The sequence below is a fragment of the Tympanuchus pallidicinctus genome, unplaced genomic scaffold (assembly GCF_026119805.1).
Source record: "Tympanuchus pallidicinctus isolate F22 unplaced genomic scaffold, pur_lepc_1.0 scaffold11, whole genome shotgun sequence".
In the NCBI taxonomy this organism is placed as follows: domain Eukaryota; kingdom Metazoa; phylum Chordata; class Aves; order Galliformes; family Phasianidae; genus Tympanuchus; species Tympanuchus pallidicinctus.
In genome coordinates, this window is record NW_026294627.1 from 14,963,116 (window position 1) to 14,983,495 (window position 20,380).

Consider the following 20,380-nt stretch of genomic DNA (forward strand, 5'->3'; position numbering starts at 1 on the left):
GCAAGTTATTTCCATGAAAGGCAAACACGAAATAGGGATTTTGAGGATGGAGAAAAGACCAGGTTGGTGGGGGAGGCAGGGAGGTGAAGGTTGTCTGAGTTATATCCTGTGGCAGAATATATTCTTTAGATAAAAAATTCTCATGAAAAGACTAGACCTCTTGCACAGAAACCATTCATTTTGAAAGTAGAAGATACAAAGTCAAGAGATCTAAAGAAAGTAGAAACTGAAAACTGAACTCTTTCAGTGTTGAGCATGTATGTAGAGGAGGAGAAGCTTTGAACTTGTCCCATAGAGTATGTGCAGCAATGACAACTTTTCAAGTTACAACTTAAGGGGATAGTAGGAAGGGTGACAAGCATACTTCAGAGTGGCTTATTCTGAATTATTGGATAGATTTGACTTGAAATTTTTCAGCTGTTTCCATAGCTCAAAATTGCCAAAGGGTAATTCCAAGATAGTATCTGAAGGGGCCTATGGGAAAGCTGGGGAGGGGCTTTTAATAAGGACATGTAGTGACAGGATGAAGCCTAATGGCTTTAAACTGGAAGAGGGTAGATTTGGCCTACATATTAGGAAGAAATTCTTTACTGTAAGTATAGTGAGACAGTGGAACAGGTTGTCCAGAGAGGTTGTGGATGCCCCCTCTTTGGAGGGGTTCAAGGCCAGGCTAGATGGGGCTTTGACAACATGGTCTAGAGAGGTGTCCCTGCCTGCAGCAGGGGGGTTGGAAATAAAGGTCCCTTCTAACCCAAACCATTCTGTGATTCTGTGATTTTATCTTCCTAGTGCTGGGTGTACTAGCTGTACTGTTTTGTTCGGTTGCTATATCAGTTCTGAGGTACTCATACTTTTCTGTACCTTTTCCAGTAAAATCTCAGTCTGGTTTGCCCTGCACTGATACTAATTGAATGATTAATTCTTACCAAACTAAAGAAGGCTTCTAGTAAGGACTGCCTTTATTAATGAATGTTTTGGAGAAGATGATTGTAGCTGAATCACAGAATCATGTATTTGAACTAATGGAAGCTTTATATTAATATGCAGTGAGGTGAATGCATGGCTTGTATTCAATTCAGATCTGTCTATTTTCATTTCTCATGAGACTCAGTATCACAGTATAGGAAGTATTTATATCCTTACCTTGGTACACTTAAATATCTCAGATTTAATATTTTAGTTCTTTTAAAATAGATGTAAAAGCTCCCGTTCTCTGAGCAGTTACCTCTACGGAGCTAATTAAGACTGTACTCTTTCTGATGGTTTGTACACTGATTCCTTTTTTTTTTATGCCCCTTTTGTATGGTAAATATTCTTCCATAGATTATAGATAAAGCTGAAGAGTAATTTTTTATTTCTGACTGAAATCTTGAAAACTCATGGCTGTGCACCAGTGCACTGGTAAGTATATCCAAAGAACAATTCTCAAGAGAACACTAACTTAGCCACGAGTTTTCAAGATTTCAGTCAGAAATAAAAAGATTGCTCTTCAGCAACATGCAAATGAAAATGCTTTATTTATGAATCATGGGAAAATAACAGATTCCTAGCTTTTTTGCATTGTTTAAAATAGTTTGCGTAATTGTTTGATTTCTAAGGAATCTCTGTGAAGTCACACTTAGACGCTTCTTGAGGTGAGGTTATTCTTCACTTTTCAAGTGAGGAACTTCTCCAAGCTAGCAAGCCTGGTATCTTTCAAGCCTCACCTTGAGTATTTCCAGGGATTGTGCATCTACCACGTTGGTGGGCAGTATGTTTCATTGCTTCACTACCCTTACGTAAAAAACAGCAACAACTTATGTGAAGTTTAAAGCTTTTTGATCTCAGACTCATCTACTTTGTTGAGAGTTAATTGTGTTTATAAATCCTTATAGAGTCCAGCCAGAAACTCTTAAGATCCTCAGGGCAGGCTTTGGCTTTGTTTTGCAGACCAGAAGCGTGTCACTCCCTAACCTGAATCTCTTCTAGCTTGCTGAAAGGCAAACCAAAAGCTGCCGAGTTTCCTTCAGCAGGAGACAGAGTTGCAAGTGGTAATGCTGAGGGGATGGTACGAGTTTATTTGCGAAAATCATGAAGTGGTTTGGGTTAGAAGTGACCTTAAGGCCCGTTGGGTTCCAACTACCTGCCATGGGCTGGATTGCTACCCACCAGCTGAGGGTGCCCACAGCCCCATCCAACCTGGCCTTAAGTGCCTCAGGGAATGGGGCATCCATTGGGCAGCTGTGCCAGTGTCTCACCACTTTCAGATTAAATAATTTCTTCCTGATATCTGATTTAAATCTCTCCATTTTAGTTTAAAGCTATTCCCCCTTGTCCTGCCATTCCAATTCCTGATAGAGTCCATTTCCAGCTTTCTTGTAGGCCTACTTTCAGAGGAATCTGTTTAGGGAGGCATACAGCATTTTTCTCACTCATCCTACTTTTAGAGCTCCTGTGTATGAGTGGAGCGTGTCTTTTGTAAATCTCAATCACTTACAATACAGAGCCAAACTTAGCCAGTCCACGTTTTATTTTCTCTGTCTAGTAGCACTTCCTGTACATTGATAAAATATTTCTTTGGATTAGTGGGCACAGGAGAACACATCTGTTTCTTTTCTTTACTTCTAATTCATAGAATATGATAGTTTGGAAATTAAGAGTGAAATTACCAGTGGGACAGCCTTACAAAGCTGAGAGATCTGGATAGAAAGGCTGGCTGATGAATGTGGTGCATGTTACATGTGCAGCACACAGTGGAAGATGAAAGTTTGAAATTAACTTCGGTGGGAAGAGAGGAGAAGAGGATTTGTTTTGTATTTCAGATTAATGTTATTTATGGTTGTGTTTGGTTTAATACATTAAATAGGTGCAGCTTTGTGGACAGCTGAACTGTTCAAATGATTTGGAACTTTAGTAGTATTATTAACTGTTCTTGAAATTTCAAGTGAGAAAGCTTCTGGGCAAACTTATGGTAGAGTTTTAATCATTTTATTTAATAGAAGATATTGTTTGTTTGGCACGTGAGTAAAAACTCTGCACCCACAGAACTGGCTTGAAATGAAAGCATTAAAAGGAAGAATGAATGTTACAAGGTGTAATTGTTCTTGTTTGGGCATACATGTTTATATATGTACACTCTAGAGGATTTCTTTTGTCTTTCAGAGACATAACAACAATGAAAGGTACCATCGTTGCTCAAGTTGATTCAAGTGAGTCTTTCCAGGAGTTCTGCAGTACATCATGTTTATCGTTCTATGAAGATAAACAGAATCCTTCAAAAGGAGCTTTGAATAAATCAAGATGCACTATCTGTGGTAAACTAACCGAGGTCTGATTGGTTTTGTTTGATTCTATTCTTATCTTCAGTAGTAACAATAGTTTCAATAATATCAGTTTACAAATGAGAGAACTGAAAATAAAGAGGTGAATAATGATTTAGTGTTTTCATATACAATGAGATAAGCTTAATATTCATGAAGAGAGAGTGAAGGGAGAGAATAGTTCAGATTAAAATTACTCTTGTTGACTTTGTTGGACTTGTGAGAAAAATGAAGTGGTTACTTCCAACAGTTTTATGAGTCATTGAGCCTTGCAGTTGTTACCAGGGTGACAAATAAAATTGTCATTTAAGAAGTCAGGATAAACAGATGAATTTTTTACCCTGTATTTTGAAAAATTATGCAGGTAACTTTGGAGTAAGTACCATCTACTTAGTTTTAAATTCTTAATAATGTGGGTTTTTTTCCTTGATGCCATTACTGGACCCACTGTAGTTCAGATTATTAATATACACAACTTTTAATGCATATATCTCTCACCATTCTCTACAGGAGTATTTTATAAAATTGTAATTCTTCTAGATATCCAATTATTACCTTCTTCTCTGATCTTTGCTTGTAGGCAACAAGAACAAATGTGTCTAAGTTTGTTTTTTTTTCTACAACTTCAGAAAGAAAATGAATTTCTATTTCTGTATTGTATGATCTGTCCTTAAATTATTCTGTGAGCTAGCAAAATCTGGTTTTAGTTATTGTGCTTGAATGTGAGATTTCTGGCTTTTCTGCTTTGTGCTTGTGTGATAATGGAGTACTTTTATTTTTGTTTTTTAGATTCGTCATGAAGTTAGCTTTAAAAATATGACTCATAAGCTGTGCAGTGACCACTGCTTCAATAGATACAGGATGGCAAATGGTTTAATAATGAATTGCTGTGAGCATTGTGGGGAGTATTTGCCCAGTAAAGGAGCTGGAAACAATACTCTTACTATTGATGGTCAGCAGAAAAGATTCTGCTGTCAGAACTGCGTTGGTGAATACAAGCAGGTAATTATTTCTTAACCTATAAATTTAAGTGAAACAAGCATTAATACTTATTAAGTGTATGCTGTTGTTTGTAACATGGTTTTTTAATCTTCAAGTCTTAAGTAACAAAAATTTCTAAAAATGAAACGAGTGCGAGAGTACAAATAGGGACAAACTAACCCAAGTGGGTCTTTTACTGTTGGCTTTCTTTTGACGTTACTCTAATAACAGTACCTATTTGTTATAAATCAAATATCATTGCAATTAACCCCTCTCTTAATTTCTTTCTTTCTAATGGGTGCATCATTTAGGAGTGTATGAATAACAAGCCTGTCATGCAAGCTTATTAGTCCTCAAGCAGTGTTCTTTTCTGGATAGAAAAGCTGGCTTGTATGCAATTGAAACTTTGAGAAGTACACGGGGCATGTAGGTTGGATGTTGCTGTGAGAATAGTCTAACACATTGACTGTGTACCTATGTTATGTCTAATCTCCTTCACTGTACAGTTTTTTAAATTGATAGTTACTTTCATTGTTCTGTGGGCTAAAGTTTCTGTTTCCTTTTTTACTTGGTTTGGGTTTCATTTATTCTTATGCTTAAAAATAATTCCTAATCAAGAAATCTGATGGTGAGTAGAGATGCACTTTACATTTTACAGAGCCAACTTAGCTCTGAACCAGTGCTAATATGGGTTGGAAGGTTTAAGTTATAATCACAATATTTGAAATATTAAATACTTTGGGGGATTATGTGCAATTTGGAGATTTTGTTATCTTTTTTTCCTCAATATATACTGCTTTGAGTTCCTAGTAATAGTGCTGTGAAATCTGAAATTACTGTTTTACTAGGAATTAATTTCTTTACCTGATTTTAAACTTGCACTTGACTATGTGAGTGGCCCCAGTGCTGCACGTTGCTTTGAGGTTCGTTCTTCATCTCCTTCCGTTTTTAAGAAACCAGTGACCCAAGAGAAACAAGAAACCAGCACTGGATGTTTATAAGTTCCATAACGTTGCATCATGTATGTTTGTATTTTCTGTTAGAACGTTCAGTTTTGCTACTTTTTGTTTTGGGGTTGTCTGTTCTTATGTATATGGAATGTGCAAACAGCAATACTGGAAACATGCGTATGTAAATAGCGTAACTGGAAACATAACATGAGCATTGTTCTTTTGTCACAGCTAATCCAAAAGGGACAGGATAGGTTTCCAAGATACTAAAAACGTAGGCATGCCCAGAAGCCATGGGAAGACTTGAAGAAACGTTGAATACTGTCTCTCGAAGAAACAAAAAGGCATGAGATTAACTTTGAACTTGAGACATTCCCACACAACCAGTATAACATGCACTGCATATGGAATTAAGAAATGAACGTGGAATTTTGAGAGGTTGAATGATAAATCTGTACTTCCATTACAGACTGTACTCTGTTCAGATGTTTTTTTTTTTACATTGTGTTTAGATGTGTATTTGAGAATGGGAAGGGTGTGGGTAGCAAGTCGCGTATTCTAGTTTGATTTGGGGAGGAGGAGCAGTTTGCAGAACATCGCAATCTTCATAAGTAGTGGTGGATATTGCACATGATTGTGCAGATCCTTAAGAGAAGCTTTTAAAATTCAGAAACATACTTTGTTTTGGTGCATTCAGTTCTGACAGGAGGGTTTATTCAGACAAGTTCTTAATATTTTTTTTTCTTGGTGCTGGGAAACTGTAACAGGCTGTGCGAAGCTTAACTCTAGTTCTTATGTACATCTTGTTTGGACTGGTGATTAAATGTAATTAATCACTGGTAGATTTCAAATGCTCACGGAGCATGAGAGTTTGGGGGTGTTTTTAAGGAAACTAATTTTGAATTAGGAGCTTTTTTTGTTATATTGCTGTAGGTGCCAAAGTTGCTCAGGGTGCAGCAGTTAGTATTTCAAAGCAACTAGTTGTTTAGCAAGGTTCATTTAAGCTTCCATTAAGATTTTTGAACTGAATGTATTCAAGGAATTCTGTTTTTGAAAAGGAATTTAGATTTTGGAAAATGTCACTGAAAACTCATTGGGCCAAGATGAGTAAATTATAGGTTTCTTTATTCAGTAGTAACAGTATTTTCTTGGAAATTTTTGATTTGGATCTGGCTGTTAAGGAAAGAGAGAATATGGGAGAGTTGCTGTTACATACTGAAATAAACACTGGAGTCAATAATGTAGGAGAAGTTGATGTCATTTGATTACAGCGTTGTGCTATACAACTTGTTACTGTGTGTCACATAAGTTTCAGCAAATGTTTTCTTACGTTACTGTACAATAAATAGGTTTTGCTGGTACGAGCTTTGTGTTAAGCAGTTTATATTGTAAATGTCATAAGACTATCACTATGCTTTACTTTTGTAGCAGCAATAAACGAAACCTGGTTTTTATTACTTGTACCTATCTATATACCTCATCCCTATTTTTTGAATAAATATTACACTGATTTGAAAAATCGATTTTTATCAACTTATCATGGACAGTTTTTCTTCTTTTCTAAGATGTGCATAATAAAAATTGCTGTGGCTGTTGGAATGGCCACTGAGCTCAAGTGATCCATTGTTTATGAAGAGTTTCTTTCCTCTGCTTTAGACTGCATTGGTGGGAGGCAGGGAAATAAGAGCATTTCCTGCCATGGGAAGTAGGTCTTTCTCTGAAGTGCCTGAATCATGTTTAAAAGCCATGGATGCCTGTAGCTTCCTACTGCAGAATCTGCTTTAAAACTGCGAGACAAATGATCTTGAATACTGAGTGCTATTTTCTGCTTTCCTGATAGGAGATGGCTCTTTTCTTGCCTACAACTGATGAAGTTGCAGAGCTGAAGTTTCTTTTACTGTGGAAAATACTGTGCTCTGAAGGCGGGAAAAGCCCACAAAAATTTAGATAGTCATAGCCTAACTACCGATCACTGACCATATGCAAAAACAGTATGCAAGAATCGTTTCCTGATAGTAAAGTAGCAGTGCGTGGAAAAGCTAAGTGCAAATCAAGCTGTTTAATTAAAAAAAAATAAAAGTGAGAGAGAAAATGACATTAAAAATCTCCCTAAAGACACAGTCACTATCACAGTTTAGATAAAATGATGTCAAGAGAAAATCCTTACTGGAATTTATTAATTATTATTATTATTTTGTAAACCTGAAAACGACAACTAGTATTGTAATAATTGTATTGAGCTGAGCTATTGAGCTGAGGTTCTGGCTCTTCACATCTAGGGAGGCAAGGACTTAAAGATGCAAAAAGAAAACAAAAAAAAAAAACAACTTGGAGATGAATGAGATTAGTATCTGGCAAGGAGATGACTATATTGCCTACAAAATTGTGCAAATGCTTACATACTTTGATGTCTCTGAGTAGGTGTCCATCATTAAAACAATAAATGACCCATTTTAAAAATCAGTATACGTGCAGCAAATTGAAACAGAGCTCAAATATGCTTGCAGTGAAGACATTAACCAAAGCAGTTACATACACTGTTTCAGTGGTTCTGCTCCAGATAATACTGTAGATACTCCGTACCAAGAAAAATAATCGCCTTCATTTTCAAGGTAGTTTCAATCTTGTTTGTGCCCTGGTTTGTTGGAGCAGGTATGGATCTGACAACCTTGTTCTAAGGAACAAGTGAATTTCATGACATGGCTTGTGCTACCAGCAACACCTGACTTCCAGCTGCATTCTTTAACTGCTTTGCTTACTGGCCTAGTCAGTCCAGTGCTCTTGATTCTGGTGTGAAAGGCGTTTGATTCTTTGCTAATGTTTCTTTACTTTTTTCTTTCTTTGTTGCTTGCTTTTCTTCTTTTTTCCGTAACTAAAATTCTTGTTAAAAATATCACTGGACTTTGTTGCTTTTTGTGCTTCTTAAAAGTAGTGGTCTTCATGTGCTGTAAGGAAAAATAGCTTTGCAGTATCTCTTAACTAGTGAGAATTTTCCTTCAGCACTGAATGAGAATATATTGGGTTGTCTTGCTTGTTTAGATGAAGGCTTCCTGAATGGGCTTCAAGACTAACCAAGCTGTGCCATCCCTTCAAGCTATCTATTCACTTACAGAAGAGCAGTAGGAAAAGCTCAATCTAGACAGCTGTGTTTTCTTACTTTGACTCTATTCTTTGCCTAACAGTTTGTTCTGTGAAAGTCTTCTTAAAACTTGTTCCATCTGCTTTATGTGTACAGAGGTTTAGGTACCTTCAGTGTATGCTATTACGTACATAGCTGTTCTGCAATGCAGTAGTATTATTAAAGTTCATATTTACTCTCACAGAAGGTACTGATATCTACTAGTTTAGAGTTTATTCAATGCTTTGCTAAAATGTCTTGTTGCTTAGTATTATAGTCAAGCGTTTAGAGTTTTTAACTTGCTTCATGCATCACATGTGATTTTTTTCACATGATTTTTTTTGGGTATTCAGACTGATCTGTACTTCTGTTTTTGGGGGTGTTTGGTTGGGTGTTTTTTTTGTTTTGGTGGATTTTTTGTTGTTTTTTGTTGGTACAAATAGTTATAAAATTTGCTTCCTGCAGTTGTCACTGCTCTTTAACCTCTTGTTACAAATGGCTGTATTTCAGTAAGTACAGCATGTAAAACTAGTAGCTGTGAGAGTTGAGCAGCCCCTAGAAATACTGATTTCTCAGATTTTTATTTTTTTTTTTTAAACATATTTCTGGTCTCATTAAAGGGACAGTGTTGTGGTTTCAGCCATTTCAATCAAACTGATTTAATGGTAGACTCTCTTTCTCAGGTTGCAAACTACTTTTGTTTTACTGCGTAGAATCTTAGAATGGCTTGGGTTGGAAGAAACTTCAGGGATCATCAACTTCCACCCCCCTGTTACAGGCAGGGTTGCCAGCTGCTTGATCAAGTACTAGAATAGATTGCTCAGGGCCCCTTCCAACCTGCCCTTAAACACTGCCAGGGACAGGGCACCCACAGCCTTTCTGGCAGCCTGTTCCAGCACCTCACCACCTCCTCAGTGGAAAAACTTTTCCCAATGTCTAAACTTCAAGTAATACTTAGTCTGGTATTAAGTAATCTGTCTTATTTATCACTCATCTTAAATAATCTCAAATCTGATACTGTGTATGCCTCTAAAATGGAAATAACTGGATGTTTTCTACCTCATCTCCATAGTTTAAGTGGCCGTTTCTTGACAAGTAAAGACTAATGTCATTTCCACTTCCTTCCTGCTCAGATTTTGTTTTGTTTTTCTTGTGGGCTTTTTGTTGGATAGTTTTTTGAGGCTGCTTGGTTTTTACACCTCCAGTTTCTTGTGTCTCTGATACAAGTTGAGTTGCTCTGGAAGATATCCTATTCTAATACCCTTTATTTTACCATTTCAAATGTCTTTCTTCAAATGCAAAGTCTGTTGCTCTTCAATTAAAAACCAAAACAAAAAAAACCACATTACATAGATATATAAGTAGTAAGTGCTCAGGGTATTTTCTTTCTCTCCCATGTATTGTAAATGAAGTGAAATAGAAACATCAGAGTATGTTTTTGAAGAGAAGTACTTATAGCAGAGTTTTGAGATGTGCTCTGCATGGCAGCACAAGAAATTATTACGGAGAAGCAAGGAGGTGATGTGTCTAGGTATTGATGTTAGAATGGGAATAGCCACATCGTCAGTGTACTGCAGCACCTGGGATCGTTGAAGAAGGTTGATAAAAGGCAAACCACAGAGCTGAAACAGGAGAAGTTTTCACTCAGTAGCTTTTTGAGGTGAGGGAAGAAGGGATTTTCAGCTCTGATTTCCCTAAATGTTTGGAGAGTGGAAATGAAATTGACTAAAAGAGAGGGAAGCACCAGCAGTGCCAGAGAAAAGTTATTGCACATGCTGTTCACTTGGTTGTTCAGCTGAAGCACAAGTTGCTTTGTGTTCAAGGGCCATAGAAGCAAGTACTTCAACCTTTGCTCTTCAGGCTTGTGTGAATGCTTTTGAGGTGCTAGTAATCTTAAAGTCTTCAGTTGGAGCAGGGAAGAGTTTGCAGTTGTTCTTGTTAGTTTAAGTGTGGTATTACAAAAGACTGAATATATAATATAGTTCCTTGTTTCTTTGCTGCTACAGATTCTGCTGACATCTGGTTCTTAGATGTGTGTGCTGCTTCTGGATCCATCTGGACCATCCTTTCAAATAAATCTGAAGCAGTTTAGCTGCTGCTTCCTTGGTTGCCTTACTAATGCATTTCTGTTACCCTAGAATTCCATGTAGTGAATATCTATACTGTTTTACTTAAATAATTGTTCTCCATCCTTTACATTCTATTTGAACACAAGTTGACTCTGTTTCTGCACCAGAATATTTTCTAGAAGCTTCCCCTATTTCTAATCTTATTTCTAATAGTTAACTGTTACTTCATAAAGCTGCAGTATGTGCAGATGTTTCTTACGTCGACCATGTGAGATCAATTGTAGAGCACTTCCTGTCTCTAAACAAATCTTTGTGCTGCTATATAGCACTCTAGCAATCAACTGCTCTTCTAGTGTTCTCAGTCTCCTGGTCCTCACCTGGGAGTGATTATGACAAGAACACTCTATTACACGGCAGCTTTTCTTCATCCTTCAGAAGGAATGTAAAGGAGATAATACTGCTCCTAATGGAGAATAATAGCTTGTAGCACAAGTGCCTAGATCTTAGGCACTAATATCCTTTATTGAGATGTTCTTGCAGCTAAAAAGGTCAATAAAGGAGACTTCAATTAGTTTTAGTTGTAAACAGAGGTGAGGCTTACTTTTAAAGTGCTGTGAGATTGTAATGTTATTCTGATACTTGTTCTTGGGCTTGATGTTTCTTGAAGTGGACGTATGCGAGAAGAGCTCAAAACCTGAACCTCTCAGTATGATATCAAGGAAGACTACTTCTGAAAGGATTATTGCTTATAATGGCAAGAAGATAAATTGCCTCCCAAATGAATTTTATTTCCAGAAATTTGCATTTCAGTTGTAGCTGTACCTTTATTTCTGGAGTATATCCAGTTATTCTCTTTTTTTCTCGATAGACTTTTGTAGCTGCCAATTAGAGTGGAATACTGTTTTAGCTGATAGAACGAAGGTTTTAAACGTATGCTGAACTAATGAATCCTAAGAACTGGAAACTATGAAATGTTTTTCATATTTTTTTCCTGAAATTACCAACCGTGAGACACACATCATGAAATAGACCTGATTTCTATAATGTAGAGTAGATCTAGAAATCTAATAAGTCTGCTGTTTACAAACATGTAACGAAAGAATGAAAGTAAGAATGTTTATTTTGGTATTTAAACTTCATGCTTTGCGAGAGGCCAAAAGCTAATGAGATCTAACTAAAATCTAGGTGGATGAGTGAGAGAGAGGTGTACTTGGGGACCAGTTTTCCCCTCAGGATATCATTGCCATTTTCTAGAAATTTTGCCTATTAGCTTATCTTTTTCTCCTTAACAGTCTAATATATACTATTTTCTTTATAACTTGGTAACAGTGTTTTTACTTACATTTTCTTAAACACGTTTAAGGATGGTAATTTTACATTTTTCATAGGTTACTGTGAAAACTCACAGGCACAGCATGGAGATGGAGCTTTTTGAATTTGCGGGAAGTTGTGCATGGAAGGCAAATGCTTAGTACTCTATCGTGGTGATTGATGCCGAATTCATTCCATCTTTAAGCTTTGAAACTGAGGCCAGTTTGAAATGCATACATTTTACCCATTACCATTTTTTACCACTCTTGAGGTATCATGGAGAGAGCAAGGTGAAGTCAGTCTCTCTTCTTGAGTGGGAGATGACTGCCAAGAAAGCAGCTTTGGAGGAAAAGATTTGGGGATTGTGATGGACAGACTGAACAGAAGTTAGCAGTGTGCCTTTACAGTAAAGTCTTTCAACTGCGTCACAGGCAATACCTGGGCAGCCTGGTCTATTGGTTGGCAGCCCTGCAAGTAGCAGGGGGGTTGAAACTAAGTGATTCAACCCAGGCCATTCTATGATTCAGTACCACAAAATCACAGAATGAATGGCTGAAGTTGGAATACACTAGAGAACTGTGTCCATCCCTCTGTTCAATGCAGGCCACCTACAGGCAGGTTGTGAGAACCAAAGCCATTGTTTTGAGTATCTCAGAGAATGGAAACTTCACAGCTTCTGTAGACAACTTGTTACTGTATTAGCAAGAGGGTGATGAACAAGTCAAGGGAACTTATTTTTCCACCCTTAAATACAGTTCAGAAGCTGATTCTGGAGCAAGGTATTCAGTTTTGGATTCTCTGTAATGAAAAGTATTGGCATAGGTCCAATGGTAAGCTACCAAGGTGTTTTCAAAGGCCAGGAACGACGAGCTTTGAGATATGAGTTCAGGTTTGAAAAGGCTAAAGGGAGGTGAGGATGATTTCATAGGAGGTGGGATTGGGCTGCTACAGAAGTGCACAGTGGAAGGATGAGAGACGACAGACACTATTTTAAAACAAAGGGACATTTGATTAGATACAAGGAATAGTGGTGTTTTTTGTTTGTCATTTGTTTTTAATCCGTGAGGCTGATGAAATACTTCAGAGAGGTTTTTTTTTCGAAGAGATTTTGGAATGCTTGTCCTTGGAGATGATTAACTTGTCTGAACAAGATCTGAGCAGCTAGTGCTGGACTTGCATTGAACAGGGCATTGCAGGAGGTGTCTGGAGATCTTTGAAAGTCCTTTCCTATCTATGTGATTCTGTGCTTCTGAAGTAAGGAACAAAGCAGTGATGTTCATAATGAAATCAGGAAGATTTGTGTTTTGTTTCTTTCCGTCCTTACTCAGTCGATAATGAAGATTTCACTATTCCTTGTTCTCTTACTATCTCTATAATAGAGGTTTTTTTTTCTCATAATGCTGATACGGTTTTGTTTTTCTTAGTTTTCTTTGTTTTCTAAACTCTCTTTTCCTTGTGTATGGCAAAAACTGTTTAAGTTCAGTTAGAAAAATATTCCATAGTAAGAGAAGAGGATGGGTGTGCTGGTTCACATCAGGAACTGTGACACCTGCAGGGCATGGAAGTGGGCATTCAGGGAAGAGTGAGGACAGGTGTGCTGATGGTATTTTCTTCTGACATTCAAGAAGAAAGGATCCTGTTTCCTCTTTTCAGTGAATCTTTTGAGTGCTTGTAGGACTCATAGTGCTAACATCCGCAACACTTCAGTAAGAAGTGATCACCTTGTTATGTGAAGAGCCATCCCCTTTTATTTGTCTTCAGCATCTTTCTGTTGAACTTCAAATGAATTCTTACGTTAAAAAAAGACAACAGTTGATCTGTAATACCCTTCAATATACCACTCTTGGTACTGTAGTTCTGTCATTAGCATTTGTCTTGCTTCTGGGCCAGAAACATGCCTCAGGGATCTTCTTCTGTGCTTATGTGATTCTTCTTAGTTTTAGTGAATTGTCTGCTTATTGGAGCTTTGAGAATACTTTTAGAGAAATGGTTCTCAAATTTTACTCCTAGAGGATGAAATTATAGCTGCAGATTCTCAGAGGTGAAAGGCAAGCTATTGTGATGAATGTGAGAATACAAATGTAATGGTACATGAGAACCATGAGAAGTAAATGGGAAGCCTTTGTGTAGGACTATTGAAATATGTTTCCACTGCAGCTATATAATGCTGATTGATTAACAGCTTCAGATGCACTTGAATCTCTTTAACAGCATTGATCTACTTTTTTAAAAAATAATATTTAAGTTTAGAAGTTTGGGGAATGCTGTCAATAGTAACAAAAATACACAAATTTCAGCTTCAACGAGATGATGGCAAGTCTTTGGAAGCAACTGCTTCCAAAGTAAGTATAGTAAGCACTAAGCAGCTTGCTATAATTTTTTCTTTAAAGTATTTTTGTCTTGCCATCTTCTATAGTGCGATTTTTTTTTTCAGTCTAAGAACTTGTGAAAGTTCCACTTAACTCTGTGTTGTTTTGTGGTTATATTCCTGAATGCTGTTTGTTAAGCTGTATCATTGCATTTCCACCAGGACTTCTAGATTTGTATTTTGTGTTGTTCTAGAAATACTGTACATGCACGTAGGTTTCTGATGGTCATTTTTCACTGAACTTTTTCAAATAAGTGAAGTTCTATATAAAGTGTGATCACCTGTATTCTCACTGACGTGACTTAACGTATTCTTAATTTCCAGCTTTGTCTCTTACCAAGCTAGAGAAGATAAGCATGTATTGGCAGAGTAGCTTCAATTCATAGGTCCGTGGCTGCATTTTGGTCTTGGTGCCGAGTATGAATTTTTGCAGTATTGTGGCTGGTGAGGAGGATTATCAGGTACTGGGTACATTTTTAAGGACAAAAAATAAAAGCAAGATGTGAAGGCAGAATACTGGAACCGTGTAAAATACTCTCCCATAGGTGGAAGCTTGAATCTGGACACAGACTCCTTTTAGGAGGAAATCCACAGTAAAGGTTTCATTTTAGTGGCATGTGCAAATGTTGAAATTGCTGTAGTATCTTGGAATTTTGTTCTCTGCAAGGTGCTACACCCACTCTGTGGAAGAAGTGTCAGTAGAGCATTTTCTAATACCAGTAAGCTGTCTGTCTGTTTGTTTGATATGACTCATTGTAGTTTAAATTAGGAGCTCTCTGAGCAAGGAAGGTATTTAGATATTTCTTCATGGTGCATGAGACGCATACTTCAGTGATAGGTAAAAATAGTGCAAATGGCAGGTCAGAATTACTGAGTTTTGTCTTGCTTTACCTTTGGTATTTCTGCTTGGTAGTATTTTTCTTTGCTTGTTATAGAGCATTTATTTACTGTGGAGAACATTTTTGAGAGATGCCAGAATTCAGTGTGTTGTGGGGTGTGAGGAATTGCAGCTCATTGGTCAGATGAGGAGCACAGCGACTCTGCAGTGTGTATTTCCTGTGTGGCAGACCAGAACTGAAAGACTTTAGAAGCTAGAGAAATTCTCCAGTGAGTGCTTCTATTAAGCAGCTTCTTCAGCTCAGTAATATTTAGGGTGTTTGGGTGAAGAATAGAATGCTTTTTCCCCAGGTTTATCACTATTATTTAGATCATGCCAAACTGCTATTTCTTGTCATACAATCATTGTCCCACCAGCAAGGAGAGAGAAACTGTTGTTTCAAACTCTCTAGCTCATCAGAACCTGTACTCTCCTGTCACAGATTGCAGTTTGTAGGTGGTGGGTGGTTATTCTGTTATTTTATTTTTTCAGACTTTGTGTTTGTTTTTTGTTTTTACACGGAAATTTAATTTTAACCATTTTCCCTCCAGGAGGGAAAGACCCAACCATAGTGCCATGTGCACTTGAGAAGATGACTGTGAGAGTCAGTTAATATAGGGATGTTCTGGTAGGGGAGAGAACTGCAGAAGTAAATAAGTTTTCCTCTGTTTGTTATACTAAAATGTAAAACTAAAAGCCAAACATAGTTTTAACTAATGAATTGTTTTGCTTTATTTTATGTTTTAGAAATATGGCAAATTAACATCTTGTACTGGCTGCAGAGCTCAGTGCAGGTTTTTTGACATGACTCAGTGCATAGGACCTAATGGATATTTGGAGCCATACTGCTCAACTGCATGCATGAACACACACAAATCAAAACATGCAGAATCACGAAGTAAGTGACAAGGATGATAGATTTTTATCACTGATAATTGTAGACTGGATTTTTTTTGTTTATTGTTTGAACACTGGGAGTGGGTTATTTTGTTTTAGGATGGCTCTGTGAAGAAGCTTAGTGACTTTAGGTTTTAAATGTAGATTTTATAAAAAGATGGTGTTATATTTAACACTAGTAGAGGAACCCGTGAAAGATGCTTCTCTTTGACCTTGTTGCATGATTTCTGGAACTCTTCAGCAGTTTTAAGGCTTTTAGATAGAAAAAGCTTGAGACACAACGTGTTCTGGTCTGCCACAGAATGACAGTGCAGCTACCATGCTTGTAAATAAATGTTTTCTTGACTTGGAGTCACTCTATTTTATCTCCTCAAGCAGTTGTTGATAAATTTTGTCTTTTGGTGAAGGATGGAAGTAGTTACAATGTCTGTAGATATTCTCGAGAAAGATGTTTAACCTGGGTGAGAGAAATGGATGAGTAAGTTCAAAACTTGTGTTCTTCAGTACAAAAAGGAGAAGTAATCTTGGTTCATCAGACTCTTAAGTTCACAATGCTCTACTGAGTTTTGTAGAAGGTGGTACTGCTTCACATTTAGTGCTGAGCTTTAATGGAAGAATTCAGCAAAAAAAAACCTCTTCAAGATTTTTTGTGTTATGTGACTTAGAAGCTGGCTGGAAAACAGAAAATTAGCTTTTTGCATTGAAAAGCTGATCTGTAGCCCAGTGTTTCTTGCATTACTATTTTGTATTAATTTTGTTTGTAAACTACGTTTTTCTTTTAGGTATGGAAATTATTTGCCACTTTTGTAAACGAAACTCTTTACCTCAGTATCAAGCCACAATGCCTGATGGAAAACTGTACAACTTTTGCAGTTCCAGTTGTGTAGCTAAATTTCAGGTTAGCTGTTGTGTTAAATATTTTCCTCCCTTAATATTTGTGTACCTGTGTTTGTGTTAAGTATTTGCACATTAAACTAATTTGCTTTTATATACGTGTTTATGACTTTTGATTAACATAGATGCTTATGGCTCGTAACAATTTCTTTTGAAATTACTGCTTCATAATAACACTGGCTAATATCCTAAAAGGTAATAATGCGTTTCTCCTTGATGCTCTAAGAGAACACAACCCAGTACCGCTGCCCACCTTATTTTTCCCCCTCCAACCTCTGTATGGAGGTGACTTCTGCTATTGTGCATTGATAATTAACACGTTTCATCTTGTTTCTGCTAACTGCAGTCACAGAATGAGATCTCATGTTGAACCATATATATATATATATATGTACTTCGCTAACAAAGACGTGTGACATCAGGAATAGTGACTCTCTGTAATGGAAGGTAGGATCTAAGTCATTAGAACTTCCGTGGATGGAACTGGCTGTTTAAATGATGTCCAGAAACCAGAGTGTTGCAAACCTAATGGTAAACACACTGTAAGAGGCTGTTGTGCTTTTTCAAAGTGTCCTATTTAAACATGATTTAAAGTATATGTAACAATGCATTGTAATGATTAATGTGTAGGATATCAATGAACAATTCAAAGACACTGTTTTAATCTTCTGTATGTAAAAAAAAACAATGTATGGTGTGTGATTGATAATTGTTCAGCTTGTGAAGAGCTGGATACACCCATACAGAGGTTTCCCATTCATTAAATTTTGGAGTTTTCTGCAAACCAATCTCTTAATTGTTTCCTTAACCTCCATCATGTAGCACTGTTCTTATATTCCTAATATGTAAAGACAAAATTAATTTTACTTGCAAACTCATTCAACCTCTGTTTCATTCTGTGTGGTCTTACAATTGATTGCAGCCCAAAGAGCTCATTCATTTTCCGAATGAAAACTTTGTGTTATTTGAATGAGAAAAATAAAGGTAGTGAATGGCAAATGCAGCCTGGACCTTAGATTTGCAGAGAAATCAGCATCTAGCAATATTATTGAATATAACTGTAGATCTCTTGATATATTGTGGGTTCTTGATCTTACTGAAACCTTGGTAATGCTTCTCATGTGGTTTCAGCACTATGTGTTGTCTCTCTAATATTGTATCAGTGAGTTCTCAGTAAGACAAATACAGAAAGATGGTCTATCAGATTCTAACTTTTGATAGTTTCCATGTATCCAATGTTTAGAAGAACAAAATGTATTTACCATTAGGTAAGAATTGATCATATGAGAAGAGCTTCTGTTCATTTGGTATTTAAGTGGAAAGGGAATTGTATAGCGTGTGTGCTCATGGGAAGTCTGATACCTAAGTATCAGCACACTGGGGGCTGAATGGGATTCATTCCATTCAGTCATGCTGGAATATTTCTGCAATGATCTTTTGAAAAAATAACTGATATATGATGATTCTCCATACTTTTCATTGTTTACTAATGAGGATAACTTTTGTTTTACATTTCTGGTACTATATTAATCGATTTTTCTTACTGTGCTATTTTTTCTATAGTCTTCAATCTGTTAGGAGTTACCCTTCTCAAAGCAAAATAACTGCTATTCAAGGTCTGTACCTACCTTCTGCAAAGACTTTTAGTCCTTTTGGTTAACGGATGGATTGGAATGTTTAAATTCCTAATTTTGGTTGCAGTGCTTTATGGTTGGTTATTTTATCTAATGTATAACCTTATGATTTTAGCTAATTGTTGCTTTATTCTATTAAAATACTGTAGGTTCAGCCAGATTGGTTGTTGTGCACCTAATGTCCATATCTGTGTTCCCCCCATGCACATAGCTTGCAGCAGCATTCGTTCCTGTCATAAAGAGGAAAGAAAGGGAAAATAGTCTGATTGATGTGATTGTTGTTGAGGAGTTGGCAGTAGAACAGTGTGACTGGATCTTGTTCTGTTGTGCTCCTGTTGGTGGATGGTGTTGGAAAGCAAGGGCAGAACTGCTCCAAAGCTGTATTGTTTTAACTCAGTTTTGCTGTCAGTAACTTACTGAGTCAGTTCAAGATCCTGTAGTGAGCTTGTCTCTTAAGGAAGCATAACATTGCTAACTTTTGTCTTGTGGCATGGAGGCTTAGTACAAATGCCATACAAAAGTAGAAGCCTTGGAAAAAAGGCTATCTTGTCAAAACTTAGGAAGTTTTCAGAAAATTCTTGCTAAAACTTTTATTTTTTAGTTTGTAGATATATTTGAAGAATTGTAGAACCAGTATGTGTAAGGGTTAAAAGTACTTTTTTTTTTTGTGTGTGTGTGTGTGTGTGTGTGTGTGTTTTGTATGTGTGTGTGTAGCTGGTTGCTCACTCTGTTTTCATAGTTGGGTCGTGCTCTCTATTACCATCATGGTGATGTCTGTGAGTGCTCCTCCTTACACTCCTTATACCTCTCTCGCTTTCTCTTACTCTCTCTCAAAAAGAATTTGCTGGAGTAGAAGCATGTAGCTGATGCTTGGCATGCGTGTTAGATAAATAATGTTCCACATCTGATCATGATAAAAATAATTGAGGGTTCCATGCTGAGCTTGGAAGGATCATGTGTGTGAGGGTAAGGAGGATGTTTGGTTCCTTCCCTATTTAACTTCTAGTATCTAATTTTGCTTGTGTGCAGTCCTGATGTGTGACATTATGCTTCTGCTTAAAAGATTTCTTGTATGTGTTTGCTTCTCTTTCATGTTAATGAACAGTTTGATTCCTGTAAGTCTTTTTTTACTTGAACTGGAGAAAGAAAATGGCCGCAGTTAGATTGCCTGCTGTTCCTTCTGCGTGTACACTTACATATGTAAATATTTCCATAGTTTGATTTTGCATTGTTATGAGCAAGAATAACCCTTCTATCACTTACTGCTGGGGCGACAGGGAGTGGCACGGGCGGGCCAGAAGCTGTGCTGCTGCCCTGGTCTTCTCAGAATGCTCCTGCGCGGTGTCTGCCTGGCGTTCAGTTGTGATATGACATCTCACAGCAGTTAATAGTGGTTGTATTGAGGCTTGAAAAGGGCTGCACGGTGATTTTTAGTTCTGCTTGGCTCTTCCTATGCCCTTTTTGTTCAGGACAGACTCAAGAATTTAAGATTGTATTCAGGGATGTACATGCATACATGGATGTGATTTCAAGTATGTATTTGATAAAGTATAGAATCAATGAAGTCTTGCTGCTCAGGGGCATCTGTAAAAGATTTTAATGAATTTACTATCTCAGTGATTCTGTATGTGTAATAATGTTTCCAGGTAATTCCTAAAGATAGTCTCTGTTCCAAGAATCTTGTAATTTAGGGGGAAGACGAGATGGTGAAAATACTACATGCTTTCTATCTTCACTCATTCAAACACTATGCAGAAACAGTCCTTAATTGTAAGCAACGTGATAGGAACTTCAAGATGTAGATAATCATGTTGTGATTATCTCTTGGTTTAACAATTATTATTATTTTTTAAGAGCTGTTAGTGATGTGAATTCAGTTCTTCAATGATTTCCTAAAAAAAAAAAATCATGTTTATGATTAAAAAACAAAACACAAAACAAACCAACCCACACTTTGTTTCAGAACCATTAATACTCAGTTG

At 37.0% G+C, this 20,380-nt stretch overlaps 1 protein-coding gene across 14 annotated transcripts in view; it reads left to right on the top strand.

The window, feature by feature from the left end:
- The window catches only part of ZMYM2 (zinc finger MYM-type containing 2), an 89,673-nt gene that overhangs the window by 28,711 nt on the left and 40,582 nt on the right, over positions 1–20,380 (top strand). For 12 of the 14 annotated variants that reach the window (XM_052671291.1, XM_052671292.1, XM_052671290.1 and 9 more), the window contains 4 exons: positions 3,142–3,307; positions 4,089–4,301; positions 15,721–15,871; positions 16,653–16,768. In XM_052671291.1, the coding sequence (XP_052527251.1) occupies positions 3,142–3,307; positions 4,089–4,301; positions 15,721–15,871; positions 16,653–16,768 (646 nt within the window). Of the gene's footprint in view, positions 1–3,141; positions 3,314–4,088; positions 4,302–15,720; positions 15,872–16,652; positions 16,769–20,380 lie in introns of those variants that run through there. The other 2 variants (XM_052671301.1, XM_052671304.1) reach the window with 2 other exon arrangements.